The sequence below is a fragment of the Manis javanica genome, chromosome X, assembly GCF_040802235.1.
Source record: "Manis javanica isolate MJ-LG chromosome X, MJ_LKY, whole genome shotgun sequence".
NCBI classification, from domain to species: Eukaryota; Metazoa; Chordata; class Mammalia; order Pholidota; family Manidae; genus Manis; species Manis javanica.
The window spans coordinates 28,277,394-28,295,200 of NC_133174.1; the positions used below are offsets into that span (position 1 = coordinate 28,277,394).

The 17,807-nt window shown below is 36.6% G+C and overlaps 1 protein-coding gene across 1 annotated transcript in view; it reads left to right on the top strand.

Annotated features, from left to right (window-relative positions):
• CFAP47 (cilia and flagella associated protein 47) overlaps positions 1–17,807 on the top strand; it is a 489,967-nt gene that overhangs the window by 81,394 nt on the left and 390,766 nt on the right. Inside the window, exon 23 of the mRNA XM_073227718.1 lies at positions 12,765–12,906. Within this exon, the coding sequence (XP_073083819.1) occupies positions 12,765–12,906 (142 nt within the window). The remainder of the gene's footprint in view (positions 1–12,764; positions 12,907–17,807) is intronic.

Below are 17,807 nucleotides of genomic sequence, written 5' to 3' on the forward strand. Positions count from 1 at the left end.
ACACTGTTTTGATTACTATAGCTTTCCAGTAAGTTTTGAAATTGAAAAGTGTGAGTCCTCCAACTTTGTTCTTTTTCCAGATTGGTTTGGCTGTTTGGGGCCTTACTATTACTTCTGAAGTTAATGCTTGGACTTTCATTTTTGAAAAAGTAGCCATTTGAATTTTGATAAGTATTTCAATGAATTTTAGATCTCTTAGGGTAGTACTGACATCTGAACAATACTGTCTTCCAATCAGTCATAAAGGGCTGTCTTTCCATTTATACTGAACTCCTTTAATTTCTTTCAGCAATATATTGTACTTTTCAATGTACAAGTTTGTCACCAAATTGGATAAATTTATTTCTAGGAATTTTATTTGTTTGGGTCTCATTTTAAATGGAATTGTTTACTTATTTTAGTTTTCAGAGTTCATTACTAGTGTCTAGATACACAATTGATTTTTGTGTGCAGCCCTTGTACGCTTCAACTTTGCTAAATCCATTTATTAGCTCTAGTGTGTTTTTTTGTAGATTCTTTGTGATTTTCTCCATATAGGATTGTTTCATCTGCAAATATAAAATATTTTTAATTCTTCCTTTCCAGTCTGAATGTCTTATATCTTCCAACGTCTCTACCGACCCCCAACTTTTGTCTAATTGTTCTGGCTACAACTTCCAGTACACTGTTGACTAGCATTGGTAAAAGTACACATCCTTTTAATATTGTTCCATATTTTAGGGGGAAAGCTTTCAGTATGTTACCATAAAGTATGAAGTTAGCTGAGGAGTTTTCATTAAGTGCTCTTTACCGTGATGAGGATGTTGTTTTCTGAATACTTTTTTTTTTTTGTAGATAATTATTTTTTATTGAAGGGTAGTTGACACACAGTATTACATTAGTTTCAGGTGTACAACACAGTGATTCAACATTTATATACATGATAACTCTAGCTACCAGCTATCACCATACCAAGTCGTTACAATATTTTGACTATATTCCTTATTCTATACATTACATCCCAGTTACTTATTTATTTTACAATTGGAAGTGTGTACTTTTTTTGTGTGTGTGAGGGCATCTCTCCTATTTATTGATCAAATGGTTGTTAACAGCAATAAAATTCTGTATAGGGGAGTCAGTGCTCAATGCACAACCTTTAATCCACCCCAAGCCTAATTTTCATCAGTCTCCAATCTTCTGAAGCATAACGAACAAGTTCTTACATGGAGAACAAATTCTTACCTAGTGAATAAGTTACATGGTGAACAGTACAAGGGCAGTCATCACAGAAACTTTCGGTTTTGATCATGCATTATGAACTATAAACAATCAGTCCAAATATGAATATTCATTTGCTTTTTATACTTGATTTATATGTGGATACCACATTTCTCTCTTTATTATTATTATTTTTAATAAAATGCTGAAGTGGTAGGTAGATGCAAGATAAAGGTAGAAAACATAGTTTAGTGTTGTAAGAGAGCAAATGTAGATGATCAGGTGTGTGCCTGTAGACTATGTGTTAATCCAAGCTAGACAAGGGCAATAAAACATCCACGGATGCAGCAGATTTCTCTCAGAACAGGGGGTGAGAGGTTCTCAGCCTCACCTCTGTTGATCCCCAATTTGTCACCGGATGGCCGCCCTGCGACTGTGCCTGTCTTAGGTTGTTCCTCCCTTGAGGAATCTTACCCGTCTCTGGCTAACCAGTCATCTTCCGGGGCCATACAGGGAAATGTAAAGTTGGTAAGTGAGAGAGAAGCCTTATTGTTTGAAAAGGTTAGTTTTTTACTTCTTTGCATATTTATGCACTGTGGCTTCTATGCTCAGCATTTGTCTTGAGGTATCTTTACCACTTGGAAGAATTATGATACATGGTAAATTCGATATGAGGCACGAATTCCATTTAAGGGTTGTAATTAGGAAGGAAGAAGAAAAGCTATAGAAGTAGCAGGCGGAAGAAAACATGGGAAGATTGATTATTTCTTTGACATATCTTCTTGTAGAGTAACATAAGCATGTATAGGTTTTAAACTACTAATTAAATTGCACATGCACATTAACATAATAGGAGTACAGTTACATAACCAAAGCATACCTATAATTAACAGCCATCTCCAGTGAAACCAAGAAAACCAGTTAGGCACCTTAGGCATTTGTGAAAACTTATCTATGATATGGTGGATATTGTCCAACTGAACTTGAACAGTCTGAGAGAAATCAGACAAATTGAAACAGCGCATTCCTGGGGACTGTTCAGATCCCATATGTTCTTTTAACAGTAAATAGTCTGTAGTTGTAAGATTTTGGAAAGGTACAATTTGCACTTCTCCCAATTCTTGGTTGAGTTCCAACAGTATAGATCCAGTCAAATTTGTTGTTTTACTGTATGCACAGGCCAGCTTAGATAGCTCCTTCTTCATTCCCATGGCAAGTCCAGGAACCGGTGGGATGAGTGCATCTATCCCTGTAGCAGTGCCTGGATCTTTGTTGGGGTTTTTGGATGATCATCTTCTGGCATGAGTCTTCCAGAGAGTGCTGATGTTGAAAGATCTTTTTCATATTGTATCTTAGTTCATTTTCGGGGTAGCCAACTTAGGCTTTGATCCACTGTATAATCAGGTCCCCCCTATAAACCCCTTTACAGTCACTGTCCATCAGCATAGCAAAATGTTGTAGAGTCACTACTTGTCTTCTCTGTGTTGTACAGCCCTCCCCTTTCTCCCACCTCGCCCATGCATGCTAATCTTAATACCCCCCTTCTTCTCCCCCCCCCTTATCCTTCTCTACTCACCCGTCCTCCCCAGTCCCTTTCCCTTTGGTACCTGTTAGTCCATTCTTGAGTTGTGTGATTCTGCTGCTGTTTTGTTCCTTCAGTTTTTCCTCTGTTCTTATACTCCACAGATGAGTGAAATCATTTGGTATTTCTCTTTCTCTGCTTGGCTTATTTCGCTGAGCATAATACCCTCCAGCTCCATCCATGTCACTGCAAATGGTAGGATTTGCCCTTTTCTTATGGCTGAGTAGTATTCCATTGTGTATATGTACCACATCTTCTTTATCCATTCATCTACTGATGGACATTTAGGTGGCTTCCAATTCTTGGCTATTGTAAATAGTGCTGCGATAAACATAGGGGTGCATCTGTCTTCCTCAAACTTGATTGCTGCATTCTTAGCGTAAATTCCTAAGAGTGGAATTCCTGGGTCAAATGGTAAGTCTGTTTTGAGCATTTTGATGTACCTCCATACTGCTTTCCACAATGGTTGAACTAATTTCCATTCCCACCAGCAGTGTAGGAGGGTTCCCCTTTCTCCACAGCCTCGCCAACATTTGTTGTTGTTTGTCTTTTGGATGGCAGCTATCCTTACTGGTGTGAGGTGATACCTCATTGTAGTTTTAATTTGCATTTCTCTGATAATTAGCGATGTGGAGCATCTTTTCATGTGCCTGTTGGCCATCTGTATTTATTTTTTAGAGAACTGTCTGTTCAGTTCCTCTGCCCATTTTTTAATTGGGTATTTGTTTTTTGTTTGTTTCAGTGTGTGATCTCTTTATATTTTCTGGACATCAAGCCTTTATCGGATCTGTCATTTACAAATATATTCTCCCATACTGTAGGGTTCCTTTTTGTTCTATTGATGGTGTCTTTTGCTGTACAGAAGCTTTTCAGCTTAATATAGTCCCACTCGTTCATTTTTGCTGTTGTTTTCCTTGTCCAGGGAGATATGTTCAAGAAGAGGTCACTCATGTTTATGTCTAAGAGGTTTTTGCCTATGTTTTTTTCCAAGAGTTTAATGGTTTCATGACTTACATTCAGGTCTTTGATCCATTTTGAGTTTACTTTTGTATATGGGGTTAGACAATGGTCCAGTTTCTTTCTCCTACATGTAGCTGTCCAGTTTTGCCAACACCATCTGTTGAAGAGACTGTCATTTCGCCATTGTATGTCCATGGCTCCTTTATCAAATATTAATTGACCATATATGTCTGGGTTAATGTCTAGATTCTCTAGTCTGTTCCATTGGTCTGTGGCTCTGTTCTTGTGCCAGAACCAAATTGTCTTGATTATTATGGCTTTATAGTAGAGCTTGAAGTTGGGGAGTGGGATCCCCCCTACTTTATTCTTCTTTCTCAGGATTGCTTTGGCTTTTCAGGGTCTTTGGTGTTTCCATATGAATTTTTGAATTATTTGTTCCAGTTCATTGAAGAATGTTGCTGCTGGTTTCATAGGGATTGCATCAAATCTGTATATTGCTATGGGCAGGATGACCATTTTGACGATATTAATTCTTCCTAGCCACGAGCATGGGATGAGTTTCCATCTATTAGTGTCCCCTTTAATTTCTCTTAAGAGTGACTTGTAGTTTTCAGAGTATATGTCTTTCACCTCTTTGGTTAGGTTTATTCCTAGGTATTTTATTTTTTTTGATGCAATTGTGAATGAAGTTGTTTTCCTGATTTCTCTCTCTGTTGGTTCATTGTTAGTGTATAGGAAAGCCACAGATTTCTGTGTGTTGATTTTGTATCCTGCAACTTTGCTGTATTCCAATATCAGTTCTAGTAGTTGTGGGGTGGAGTCTTTAGGGTTTTTTATGTATAGTATCATGTCATCTGCAAATAGTGACAGTTTAACTTTTTCTTTACCAATCTGGATTCCTTGTATTTCTTTGTTTTGTCTAATTGCCATGGCTAGGACCTCCAGTACTATGTTAAATAACAGTGGGGAGAGGGGGCATCCCTCTCTAGTTCCTGATCTCAGAGGAAAAGCTTTCAGCTTCTCGCTGTTCAATATAATGTTGGCTGTGGGTTTGTCATAGATGGCCTTTATTATGTTGAGGTACTTGCTCTCTATTCCCATTTTTCTGAGAGTTTTTATCATGAATGGATGTTGAACTTTGTCAAATGCTTTTGCAGCATCTATGGAGATGATCATGTGGTTTTTGTGTTTCTTTTTGTTGATGTGGTGGATGATGTTGATGAACTTTCGAATGTTGTACCATCCTTGCATCTGTGGGATGAATCCCACTTGGTCGTGGTGTACGATCCTTTTGATGAATTTTTGAATTCGGTTTGCTAATATTTTGTTGAGTGTTTTTGCATCTACGTTCATCAGGGATATTGGTCTGTAGTTTTCTTTTTTGGTGGGGTCTTTGCCTGGTTTTGGTATTAGGGTGATGTTGGCTTCATAGAATGAGTTTGAAAGTATCCCCTCCTCTTCTATTTTTTGGAAAACTTTAAGGAGAATGGGTATTATACCTTCCCTGTATGTCTGATAAAATTCCAAGGTGAATCCATCTGGCCCAGGGGTTTTGTTCTTTGGTAGGTTTTGATTACCTCTTCAATTTTGTTGTTGGTAATTGGTCTGTTTAGATTTTCTGTTTCTTTCTGGGTCAGTCTTGGAGGGTTGTATTTTTCTGGGAAGTTGTCCATTTCTCCTAGGTTTCCCAGCTTGTTAGCATATAGGTTTTCATAGTACTCTCTAATAATTCTTTGTATTTTTGTGCGGTCCGTCGTGATTTTTCATTTCTCGTTTCTGATACTGTTGATTTGTGTTGACTGTCTTTTCCTCTTAATAAGTCTGGCTAGAGGCTTATCTATTTTGTTTATTTTCTCAAAGAACCAGCTCTTGATTTCATTGATTTTTGCTATTGTTTTATTCTTCTCAATTTTATTTATTTCTTCTCTGATCTTTATTATGTCCCTTCTTCTGCTGACCCTAGGCCTCATTTGTTCTTCTTTTTCCAATTTCGATAATTGTGACATTAGACCATTTATTTGGGATTGTTCTTCCTTTTTTAAATATGCCTGGATTGCTATATACTTTCCTCTTAAGACTGCTTTTGCTGTGTCCCACAGTAGTTGGGGCTGTGTGTTGTTGTTGTCGTTTGTTTCCATATATTGCTGGATCTCCATTTTGATTTGGTCATTGATCCATTGATTATTTAGGAGCATGTTGTTAAGCCTCCATGTGTTTGTGAGCCTTTTTGCTTTCTTTGTACAGTTTATTTCTAGTTTTATGCCTTTGTGGTCTGAGAAGTTGGTTGGTAGGATTTCAATCTTTTGGAATTTACTGAGGCTCTTTTTGTGTCCTTGTATGTGGTCTATTTGGAGAGTGTTCCATGTTCACTTGAGAAGAATGTGTATCCTGTTCTTTTGGATGTAGAGTTCTGTAGATGTCTATTAGGTCCATCTGTTCTAGTGTGTTGTTCAGTGCCTCTGTGTCCTTACTTGTTTTCTGTCTGGTGGATCTGTCCTTTGGAGTCAGTGCTGTGTTGAAGTGTCCTAGGATGAATGCATTGGATTCTATTTCCTCCTTTAGTTCTGTTAGTATTTGTTTCAGGTATGTTGGTGCTCCTGTATTGGGTGCATATATATTTATGATGGTTATATCCTCTTGTTGGACTGAGTCCTTTATCATTATATAATATCCTTCTTTGTCATTTGTTACTTTCTATATTTTGAAGTCTGTTTTGTCTGATACCAGAATTGCAACACCTGCTTTCTTCTCTCTGTTGTTTGCATGAAATATCTTTTTCCATCCCTTGACTTTAAGTCTGTGCATGTCTTTGGGTTTGAGGTGAGTCTCTTGTAAGCAGCATATGGATGGATCTTGCTTTTTTATCCATTCTATTACTCTGTGTCTTTTGATTGGTGCATTCAATCCATTTACATTTAGGGTGATTAATGAGAGGTATAAACTCATTGCCATTGCAGGCTTCAAGTTTGTGGTTACCAAAGGTTCAGGGTTAGCTTCTTTACTATCTTACTGTTTAACTTAACTCACTTTTTGAGCTATTATAAACGCGGTCTGATGATTCTTTATTTGTCTCCCTTCTTATTCCTCTTCCTCCCTTCTTCATATGTTGGGTGTTTTGTTCTGTGCTCTTTTTAGGAGTGCTCCCATCTAGAGCAGTCCCTGTAAGATACCCTGTAGAGGTGGTTTGTGGCAGGCAAATTCCCTCAACTTTTGCTTGTCTTGGAATTATTTAATCCCTCCTTCATATTTAAATGATATTTGTGCTGGATACAGTAGTCTTGGTTCGAGGCCATTGTATTTCATTGTGTTAAGTATATCATGCCATTCTCTTCTGGCCTGTAGGGTTTCTGTTGAGAAGTCTGATGATAGCCTGATGAGTTTTCCTTTGTAGGTAACCTTTTTTTTCTCTCTGGCTGCCTTTAATACTTTGTCCTTGTCTTTGATCTTTGCCATTTTAATTATTATGTGTCTTTGTGTTGCCCTCCTTGGATCCCTTGTCATGGGAGTTCTGTGTACCTCTGTGGTCTGAGAGGCCATTTCCTCCCCCATTTTGGGGAAGTTTTCAGCAATTATTTCTTCAAAGACACTTTCTATCCGTTTTTCTCTCTCTTCTTCTTCTGGTACCCCTATAATGCAGATATTGTTCCGTTTCAGTTGGTCACTCAGTTCTCTTAGAAGTCTTTCATTCCTGGAGATCCTTTTATCTCTCTCTGCATCAGCTTCTCTGCATTCCTGTTCTCTGTTTTCTAGTCCATTAATGGTCTCTTGCATCTCATCCATTCTGTTTTGAAGTCCTTGCAGAGCTTGTTTTATTTCTGTATTCTCCTTCCTTAGTTCTTGCATATTTCTCTGCAAGTCCATCAGCATGGTTATGACTTTTGTTTTGAAGTTTTTTTCAGGAAGACATGTTAAATCTATCTCTCCAGGTTCCTTCTCAGGGGAAGATGTAGCAGATGCCGAAGCTGTCTGGGTTAGTCTTGTCTGGATCATATTGTTTTGCCTTTTCATGTTGATAGGTGCTATTGACTGTCAGCTGGGAGGGCCAAACTTTTCACTTGCTCCTGGCCTTTCTTTACTGGGATAACTGGGACCCCTAGTGGCTTGTGTTGGGTAATTGCATGTAGACTGGGTCTTTTTGTCTTGCCCGGCCAGTATGGAGGAAGCGCCCAGGAGGTGTAATGGACAGGGGGGCTGTTTGGCTGTTTACCTCCTTGAGGGGTCTCAGAGCTGTTGCGCAGGTGGTTAGTGCACCCAGTTTTCTCTGTAATTTTCAGCCACTGGGCTGTGACCTGTGTTTTATCCGTCCAGCTGTTATGTCCCTGTCCCTTTAAGACTTTCAAAAAGCACTCGCTTTTCTTTGTCACAAGGGCATCAGCTTCGGAACCCGCTCAGCGGTCTTGCTGACCTATTTCCCTAGTTTCCAGCCCTCCATGCATGCACTGTGTCTGCGCTCTGGTGCGGGTGGCTGGGGCTGGGTGTTTAGCCATCCTGGGCTCCTTCTCCCTCCCCGCTCTGACTCCTCTCCTCCTGCCGGGAGCTGGGGTGGGGGGTGCTTGGGTCCCACTGGACCGTGGCTTGTATCTTAGCCCTTTCACCAGGCGCTGGGCTCTCGCACGTGTGGATGTAGTCTGGCTGTTGTCCTGTGTCTTCTGGTCTCTCTTTTAGGATTAGTTGTATTTGTTGTATTTTCAAAAATATATTTGTTCTTGGGAGGAGATTCCCACTGTCCTACTCATGCCGCCATGTTAGTTCCGCCCCCTTCTGAATACTTTTATCATGAAAGTGTGTAGGATTTTGTCAGATGTCTTTTCTCTTTCAGTTGACATGACCATGTGACTTTTTTTCCTTCTTTCAATTAATGTGGAGTATTTCATTGATTGATTTTTGTTTTTGTTTAACCACCTTTGCATTCTCGGGGTCAATCCTTCTTGATTATGGTGTATAATACTTAACGGATACTGTTTGCTTTGGTTTCATAGTATTTTCTTATGGATTGTATCATCTATATTCATAAGGGATATTGGTCTGTAATTTTTTTCTTTAATCTTTTCATCTGTATTTGATATCAGGGTAATGTTGACCTCATAAGAAGTTTTTCCTCCTTTCCTGTTTTTTAGAAGAGTTTTAGAAGTATTGGTATAATTTCTATAAATGTTTGGCAGGATTCACCAGTGACACCATCTGTTCCTTAAGGTTTCTTTGTTGGGGAGTGTTACTGATTTATCATCCACTTCCGTAGGTGTGTTCATATTTTCTATTTCTTTTTGAGTCAGTTTGGTAATTTATGTTTTTCTATGAAATCTGTAAGTTTCATCTAGATTATTCAGTTTATTGGTATACAATTGTTGATAAAATTATTTTTGAATTCTCTTTTTTGTACCATTGATAGTAGTATTTTCACTTATTTTTTATTTTAGTTATTCATGTCTTATATTTTTTACTTCTGTCTGGCTTGAGGTTTTGTTCCTCTCCCTTTTAAAAATATTTTCAAAGAACCAACTTTTCATTTCATTAATTTTTGTTATTTCTCTTTGTTGTTATTCTCATTTTTTCATATATTATTTTATTATTTTTCTTTTAGCTCTATCAGTATATTTAAGACAGTAGATTTAAAGTCTTTATCTAGTAAGCCCAGTGCCTGGGCTTTCTTTGGGATGGTTTCTGTCACATTGTTTTTTCCTTTGAAAGGGCCATGATTTTTTGTTTTTCTTCTTTTTGTGTGCATTGTGATTCTTTTTGTTGTTGAAAACTAAATATTTGAATGTTATAATCTGGTAACTCTGGAAATCAATTTTATCTGCCTTCTGCAGGATTTACTGTTCTTGATTGTTGAAGGCTACAAACATCCATTTGTTTAGCAACTTTTCCTGATTATTTTTGCAAAGAATATGTTTCTTGCTGAATGTGATCAGTGAATTCTCTGTTCCATTAGCTTGTGTCCAGCTGGTATTTTGATAGTTTTCCTTGTGTATTGACTCTGCCAATGCACTTCTTTAGAAGTTATCCACGCCATTTATAACTGTTTTAGCCTTTTCTTCCCAATTGCACTTAGCCTAGAGATCATACGAAGGTCATATCTTAGAGTCTTCTTAGGTCTTTTCTGAGCACATGTCCTGTCCTGAGTATGCTTGTAACTTCTAAATTCCTTAGTATACATGGGTGCTTTGGAATGCTCTAATTTCTCAAGGAAACTGTCTCCCTAGCTTTTCTTTCCAGGTTTTAGGCTGTACTTGCATGTCACAACAATAATCTTTTGCTCCATGTGGCTGCAAAGTTTTTGTTTACCTGACAGTATTTCTGAGCAATATCCATTGCTTTTCTGACTTGAGTGAGTTTGAAGTCAGGCAAAACAAAGCCAAGTACTTTGGATCAGTCCTTCAGGTAGTCCCAGATAGGTTAAAACAGACCAATACAATCATATGTGAATGTGTGCTCTGTTTCATCCAAAACCAGATACCAGAGTCCCACACTGGCACATAGGCTGCCATTTTCAAGACTGCCACTGAGTCAGGAAGAGAGAGGCACAAGGGCAAGTAAAAGTACCATAAAACTTTCCTACTATTTTTAAGTTGTAATTTTCTTGGTCCTGTGTTCACTTAGTTGTTGTAAATCTTTGGTCATTTTCCAGAGTTCTAAAAAATGACGTCCTGACAGCTTTTGCTTCTTTTTCAATGTTTCTGTAGAGGGATGGGTACTTGGAGCTGGCTGTCCAACATTTGGTTGATATTACCCTATCCTTTGATTTTGGTGTGGGTCCTAAACATCAAGATTGGCTCTTTTTCTTCTCCTTGATGCAAACTTCTGTTTTTTATCAAGACTAGACCACAGAGTCTTCATTTAAAAATGAGTAGTTAGTAGTATATAATTACCAAGATGTTATGAGGCTCTAAGTGTTCATCCTTCTGTGACTCATCTGACTAGCTGCCTATATTGTTAGTCTGATTTAGATTTTGAAGCCAGCTATATAAAATTCAGAGCTAAGGAATTGGCTTTAAATTCTTTCCATTTCATTTATTCTTAAAATCATGTTGCAGAGAAATTCTTTCTGTTTTATGAATATTGGCAAATCATACAGTTGTATAGCATTTAAAAAAGTCAATATAAAGAACAGTTCTATCTCTAAATTTTTTTTTGCCTATTTGTCGACCTTTTCCCAACCTCCTGTTCATGGCAAAAACTGATGTCATTTTGTATGATTTTGCCTTTTCACCTATATAAATCAAATCATGGGGTACGTTACCTTTTCAGTCTGGTTTCTCTCACTTAAAATAATGCATTTGAAATACATCCATGTTATTATACATAGCAGTAGTAGTTCATTCCATTTTGTTGTTGGACAATGTTCTATTGTATGGATTTACCAAAGTTTGTTATCTGTTCACTTTTTGGAGGGAATCTGGCTTGTTTTCAGGCTTCACCAATTATGAATAAAGTCTCTACAAACACTTCCATTTCTAGTTTTGTATGAATGGATTTTCATTTCTGTTTGATTTAGATTTTGAAGCCTAGGGTTGGGAGTTCTGGCTGTTATGTTAAGTACATATTTAATTTTCTAAGAAATTGGAAAACTACTTTCCAAAATGACTATAAAATTTTGCATTCCTATCAGTAGTGTATAAATGTGGTAGGTGCTAACATCTTTTTCAGCACTTGGTAATGTCATTAATGTCATTGTCTGATGATGTGAAATATCTTTTCATGTGGTAATATAGTATAGGTGTATTTTCTTTTCAAATTTTTTACCTACTTTTTAATTGGTACTTTATTTTTTATTATCTTCATGTGTTTTTTATGTATTTTGGGTACAAGCTGGATTTGTTTTTTTTTTTTTTTTTGGTCAGAAATGTTTTTTGGTTTGTAATTTTCTTAACATTATCTTTAACAGGGCAGATGTTTCTAATTTTAATAAAGTACAGCTTAATCATTTCTTTCTTTTATAGATGGTTCTTTTGGTATTGTATTTAAGAAATCTTTGCTTAACCAAAGATTACAAAGATTATTTTTTCTATAAAACTTAGAGATTTTTAAGTTTTATATTTAGGTTTTTTGGCCATTTTCAATTAACAAGAATCATTTAATTTCCTTTTTATTTTTTAAGAATTATTTTGAACTCATGAAAAATAAATGATGTCTTATTTTGAAAATAATGTGCTTTCAATGTCACAAGATGATTTTCTTTTTTAAACTTTTCTTAAACTGCTGTTTTGCTAAATCCATAGTATCTCATTAGATCTCCAGAACTTACTCATTTTGTAAAATTGAAACTTTGTACCCCTGATTAACATCTTCCCACATCTTCCTCTTCCAGCCCCTGGTAACCACCATTCTACTCTGCTTTTGTAAGTCTGGCTATTTTAGGTGATATTTAAGTGATATTATACATTACTTGTCTTTTTGTGTCTGGTTTATTTCACTTAGTGTAATGTCCTTCAGGTCCGTCCATGTTGCTGCAAATGGCAGAATTTGCTTTTATTTTTAAAGCTGAAAAATATTCCATTGTATGTGTATAGCACACTTTCTTTATCCATTCATCCTTTGGTGGACATTTAGATTATTTCCATACTTGACTTTTGTAAATAATGTGGCAATGAACATTAGAAGTGCAGGTATCTCTTTGGGGTCCTAATTTCAGTCTCTTAAGATAAATACTCAGAAGTGAGCTTGCTGGGTAATATGGTAGTTTATGATTTGGTAATAATACTGTATGTTATACTTGAAATTTGCTAAGGAGGTAGCTCCTAAGTGTGCTCACCACAAGAAAGAAAGAAAAGAAGGGAGAGGGGAGGAGGAGGGATGGGAAGGAAAAGAGGAAAAGGAAGAAAAGAAAAGGAAGGGAGAAGAAAGGAAAAGGTAAGTATGTGAGGTGATGGATATTTTAATGGATAGGTGATGGATTAGCTTGACTGTGTCAATCAAGTCATCAAGCTGTATACTTTAAATATGTACAATAAAAACCAATATCACAAATTTCTTAGAGCAAAAATAGTCACAGGTGTTAATGTATTGAATTTTTGTTTGTTAGGTGGCAACATATGACTTTAATTTGCAAGTTCGAATTAATTTCTTCAAGGCTTCAGAACTTTACATTCAACATTGTTTGACAAATTCTCCTATGGTATCAAAGACAACACCACTTATTCGACCATGTCATGTTCAAGCTGCTGGTATGTAATATAAAAACATTCACCTGATGTGCATAAACAAGCTATTTATGCTTAAGCAGCTAAAAGTTATAAAAATTCAGAATATGATGTTTAATTTTGAAAAATAGAAATACTGGAAAGTAAAATTATGATATGATTCCTGTGTGTCACTTAAATTGTTAGTCTGTGAGATTGAATTTCAATAAATAGCATGGATATAGTCTCATATGACTGACCCTTGCTTAAAAAAATAGGATATAATTAAAAGCAAAGGTCAATTTAATACCTTATTGTGTGGGTAGTTTTTAAATGATTAAATCAAAATATAAATTATTAAAGTAAAATACATTGGATATAAAATGAAATAATGGAAATTTTATTTCAGAATTTTTTTCCCCAAAGAAATAGGTTACTAAAGGACTAAGTACACATAAAGGACAAGTATATTAAGGTTTTGAATTATTTTTTGAATATTTATTTACTCATTTTCTCCAAATATTCAAGTATATGACTGATTTACTCTGCACACCATACTTTTGACAAGCTTTGGCTTTGTGTTTTATTATATGTGTTTAAGTATTTTTCACAAAAAGGCAAGTCTAGTATATACTATCTTATACTATGTTTTGTTTTTATATGACATAAAGTTACCAATAATAAGTGATCAGTTAATATCTTGGTATCTTATTTTCCTTTTGTTCTATATTTTACCTTTACTAGCTTATTTTTTAACATAATTGGGATCTTCATGCCTATGTTAAGTTGAAATCTGTTCACTCTTAATAGAAAATTTTACTTGGATGTTACAAACCCTTACTAATTATTTAAATTAACAGTGATAAGTATTGCAGAATATTTCATCCAGTAAATGTCTCTTGTAGATTAGTACAGCATAAATCATAGCATTTAGGTTGTTTCTTTCTTTTATTTTCTTGTTAATATAAATATTATAATAGTGAACACTTCTTTGTATAATCCTTTTTCCCTATTTAGAATTTTTGAAAATGAGGTTCTCTGAACTTGATGCATTCCTTCTTAAGCATATACATGTTAAAGCTCTAAATAAATTTTGCAAAAGGTCTTTTGTAAAGAATTGTGCTGTTTTACCCCTCCTCCAGTGTAAACTGTAACCAGAATTGAATTAAAGAAATGGATATCTATATGATTAAAAATACGTCACGTCAATTTTTGTTTCTTTGTTTATGAGGTTTTTGTCTGATAAATGTCATCAATCCCTTTGAGATAGGGCAGAGACATGGGACAAGCATCCTGATTAATTTTCCAAAAAAAATCTAACATATAAATAGTATAGTAAGATGAGGAAGGATTCCGTGTTAAGGCTAAGATTCCATTTTAAAAACCAGGAAGTTAGGAGGTAAGGCTCCTAACATATTCTTTAGTAAATAGACAATAGCTCAACCCACTTTGGGGGCAGGGTGGGCAGTCTTGATTGATATCCCAGAGGGAAGCTGCTATCCTGGAGAGGAACCTACCAGTTACTTGTGTTAATTTTGCAGAATTACCTGGAGGACTGGTAATAGAGGAAAGGAGACCTAATGTCTCTCACCAGAGATAAGCGTTTTGGGACCGCTTTACAAGTCTGTACCTCCTGGCCCTTTGTCACCTGAAAATCTTTAAAAGATGAAACTCCCAGCCTTTTAAGCACGCGTCTTCTCTGAGGTCGCTCGCACTTTCCTTTGATTAAGTGTAAATAAAACTTTCTCACTGCTCAACTTAATTGCATTTTGTCTCTGTGTTCTTCCAGTGGTAAGTGTCTTTGTTTGTTTGCCATTTCATTATATTTCCAAGTCTCTGCTTTACTCCTGATAAGTAGGGAGGGGCTGCTGAGAACTCCGTCTTGGGCCTGCAAGTCCCCATCATTTGGGTGACCTGGACCAAACTGCAGCTGCATGGTCTGCTCTTTAGTAGCCTGCCTGAAAATCTCCTTTCTTTGGGAAGTTCTCAGAGCATAATCTCATTCAATCCCTTGCTCTGCAGCTTCCACAAATCCTGTGGTAGTAGGAGCTAGTCCCCACACTGTGCAGATCCAAGTGGACATGGAACACCAGGTGACCCTGGCTTTAGGAGTTGGCAAGGGAATCTGTTGTAGGCCGAGAAGGAGTTCAGTGAACTTTCTCTCTTTCCTTCTTCACTTTTCTGTTCTCAGCTGCCTGCAGGGTAGCTACCATTTCCTACTTTTCTTGCTCTAATGAATTCCTTCCTTACCTACACTCTTCTGACCTGACCTGCTCAAGAATTCTTTCTTGTTCAGAGTCAAGAACTTTCCCCCCATCCAAGGTGAGTTGTCACCTTGTGCACAGGGAGAGACCTCCCCAAACACAGCTCTGCCTGGCAACATCTTTATATTGCTTCATATTTATTATGAATGTTTTGTAAGATTTATTGTTTGCCTTTAGTTTTATTCATTTTTTCAATAGATCTCTTTGAAAGTTATAAGGTGAAATCTAGCTATCATTTCCTCTGTGATTTCTAACATTGATTTAAAGATTAGATTGTCTTCCCCATTGACAGGTTTGATAAATACGCCGTTCTGGAATTTCTCTATTTTTAACTGCTTAAAATTTGTTCAACAATTTTTATACTTAATTTCTAAAAAATATTATTGCATTTCTACAAAGGGTTGAAATGTCAAAGCAGACTAATTATATAACTTAATAAACACCGAAGTTTACTAGTGATTCAAATGATACAGGTATAACCAGGCAAAGATGAAACATTTCTTTCTGTAGAAGTTGGCATATATGAGACACAGCTTCCAAATAGTCTGTTTTCCCTTCCTTGTGATGCCTTTTGGTTTTGAATTAACAAGTGACTTTTATATGACATTTGTAGAATCTGTGTTCTCAAAGGCTGCTGTCTTTGGAATTCCCCATTTTTGTACTCAAGGTTACACACATAGGAAATGCCCATACGATAAATTTCCATTCTCCTACCAGTAATGCACTGTAAATCCATAAATTCCAGATAATTTTGATTAGCCCTTTAGATAGATAATGTATGCTAAGAGCCTTCTTTGAAATAGTCCACTGCTCAATACCATTTTATGTTTACAAGGTCTAGTCAAGTTTATTATCCCCTCAGCCATCACCTCAGTAGGAGAATGATGCCTCAGCAGGAGTTTCTCAATCCTGATGTTGTGTCTTTACTCCCAAATTACATGTATTCATTTTTAAATTAAAAGAGCACTAACCCAGAATTGCAAGCCATTCTCTCTTCTCCTCAATGCTTATCCTGCATCCCATAGGCAGTGCCTTTCTTCATTGTCTAATGAAAACTCTTATTTTTTGACAAACATCTTCACTCACTTGAAACTCTAACCCCTCTTATCCATTTTCCTAATGTAATTATATCTTAAATTTCAGTTACACATTTTATCATATTTAATTATTCTGAAGATATACTGTTCATTGTTGAGCCAAGTAGTATATCATGCAGAGTTATTTTATTTCCTTTTTGTTTTTTCCTCGAGTTAATAATTGCCTAATTGTCACTAGACACTTAACTAAATCCTCCATGCCACAAAGCTCTATATTACACTTCTCGGGACAACGTTCCATATAGTCTAGTCTACTTTGTTGAAGATGTAACCACATCTTCTTCCTGCTTCCTGTACCAAATCAGCTTCCTGCTTCAACATGAACTACAAGCTTTCTTTTTCTGTAGCAGAACTTTCCCTAATGCTTATCTTCACTATAGCTGTGGGGATTCCTTGACTTATACAGTATATAAGACATATAGCATTACAGAATATGTGTTAATCAACTGTTCATGTTATCAGTAATGCTTCTGGTTAACAATAGGTTATTGGTAATTAAATTTTGGGGCAGTCAAGAGTTATATGTGGATTTTCAACTATGCAGGGGTTGGCACCCCTAACCCCTGTGTTGTTCAAGGGTCAACTGTATATATATATTTCAATAACCACTTAATCAGTGATCAAAATAGATGAATTAAAAGACAAATGCAAAATTATGGAGATAATAAAAAGATCAGTGGTTTCCAGGTATTGTGAAGAGAGGGATGAATAGGCAGACCACAGAGGATTTTTAGGGACTGTACTATTACTATGATGGTGAATACATGCTATTTTTTTTGGGTATAATTAATCTACAGTTACATGAGGAACATTATGTTTACCAGACTGACTCCCCCCATCACCAAGTCTCCCCCGACAAACCCCATTAGAGTCACTGTCTAGCATAGTACAGCGTAGTATGATGCTGCAGAATCACTACTTCTCTTTGTTGTACAGCCTTCCCCATGCCCCCCCCCCACATTATACATGCAATTTGTAATGTCCCCTTTCTTTCCCTGCCCCCGCTTATCCCTTCCTTTCCAGTCCCTTTCCCTTTGGTAACTGTTAGTCCATTCTTGGGTTCTGTGTTTCTGCTGCTGCTTTGTTCCTTCAGTTTTTTCTTTGTTCTTATACTCCACAGATGAGTGAAATCATTTGGTACTTGTCTTTCTCTGCCTGGCTTATTTCACTGAGCATAATACCCTCTAGCTGCATCTATGTTGTTGCAAATGGTAGGATTTGTTTTTTTCTTATGGCTGAATAATATTCCATTGTGTATATGTACTACATCTTCTTTATCCATTCATCTACTGATGGACACTTAGGTTGCTTCCATTTCTTGGCTATTGTGAATAGTGCTGCAATAACCATAGGGGTGCATCTGTCTTTTTCAAACTGGGCTGCTGCATTCTTAGGGTAAATTCCTAGAAGTGGAATTTCTGGGTCAAAAGGTATTTCTATTTTGAGCTTTTTGAGGAACCTCCATACTGCTTTCCACAGTGGTTGAACTAGTGTACATTCCCACCAGCAGTGTAGAAGGGTTACCATTTCTCCACAACCTGGCCAACATTTGTTGTTGTTTGTCTTTTGGATGGTGGTGATCCTT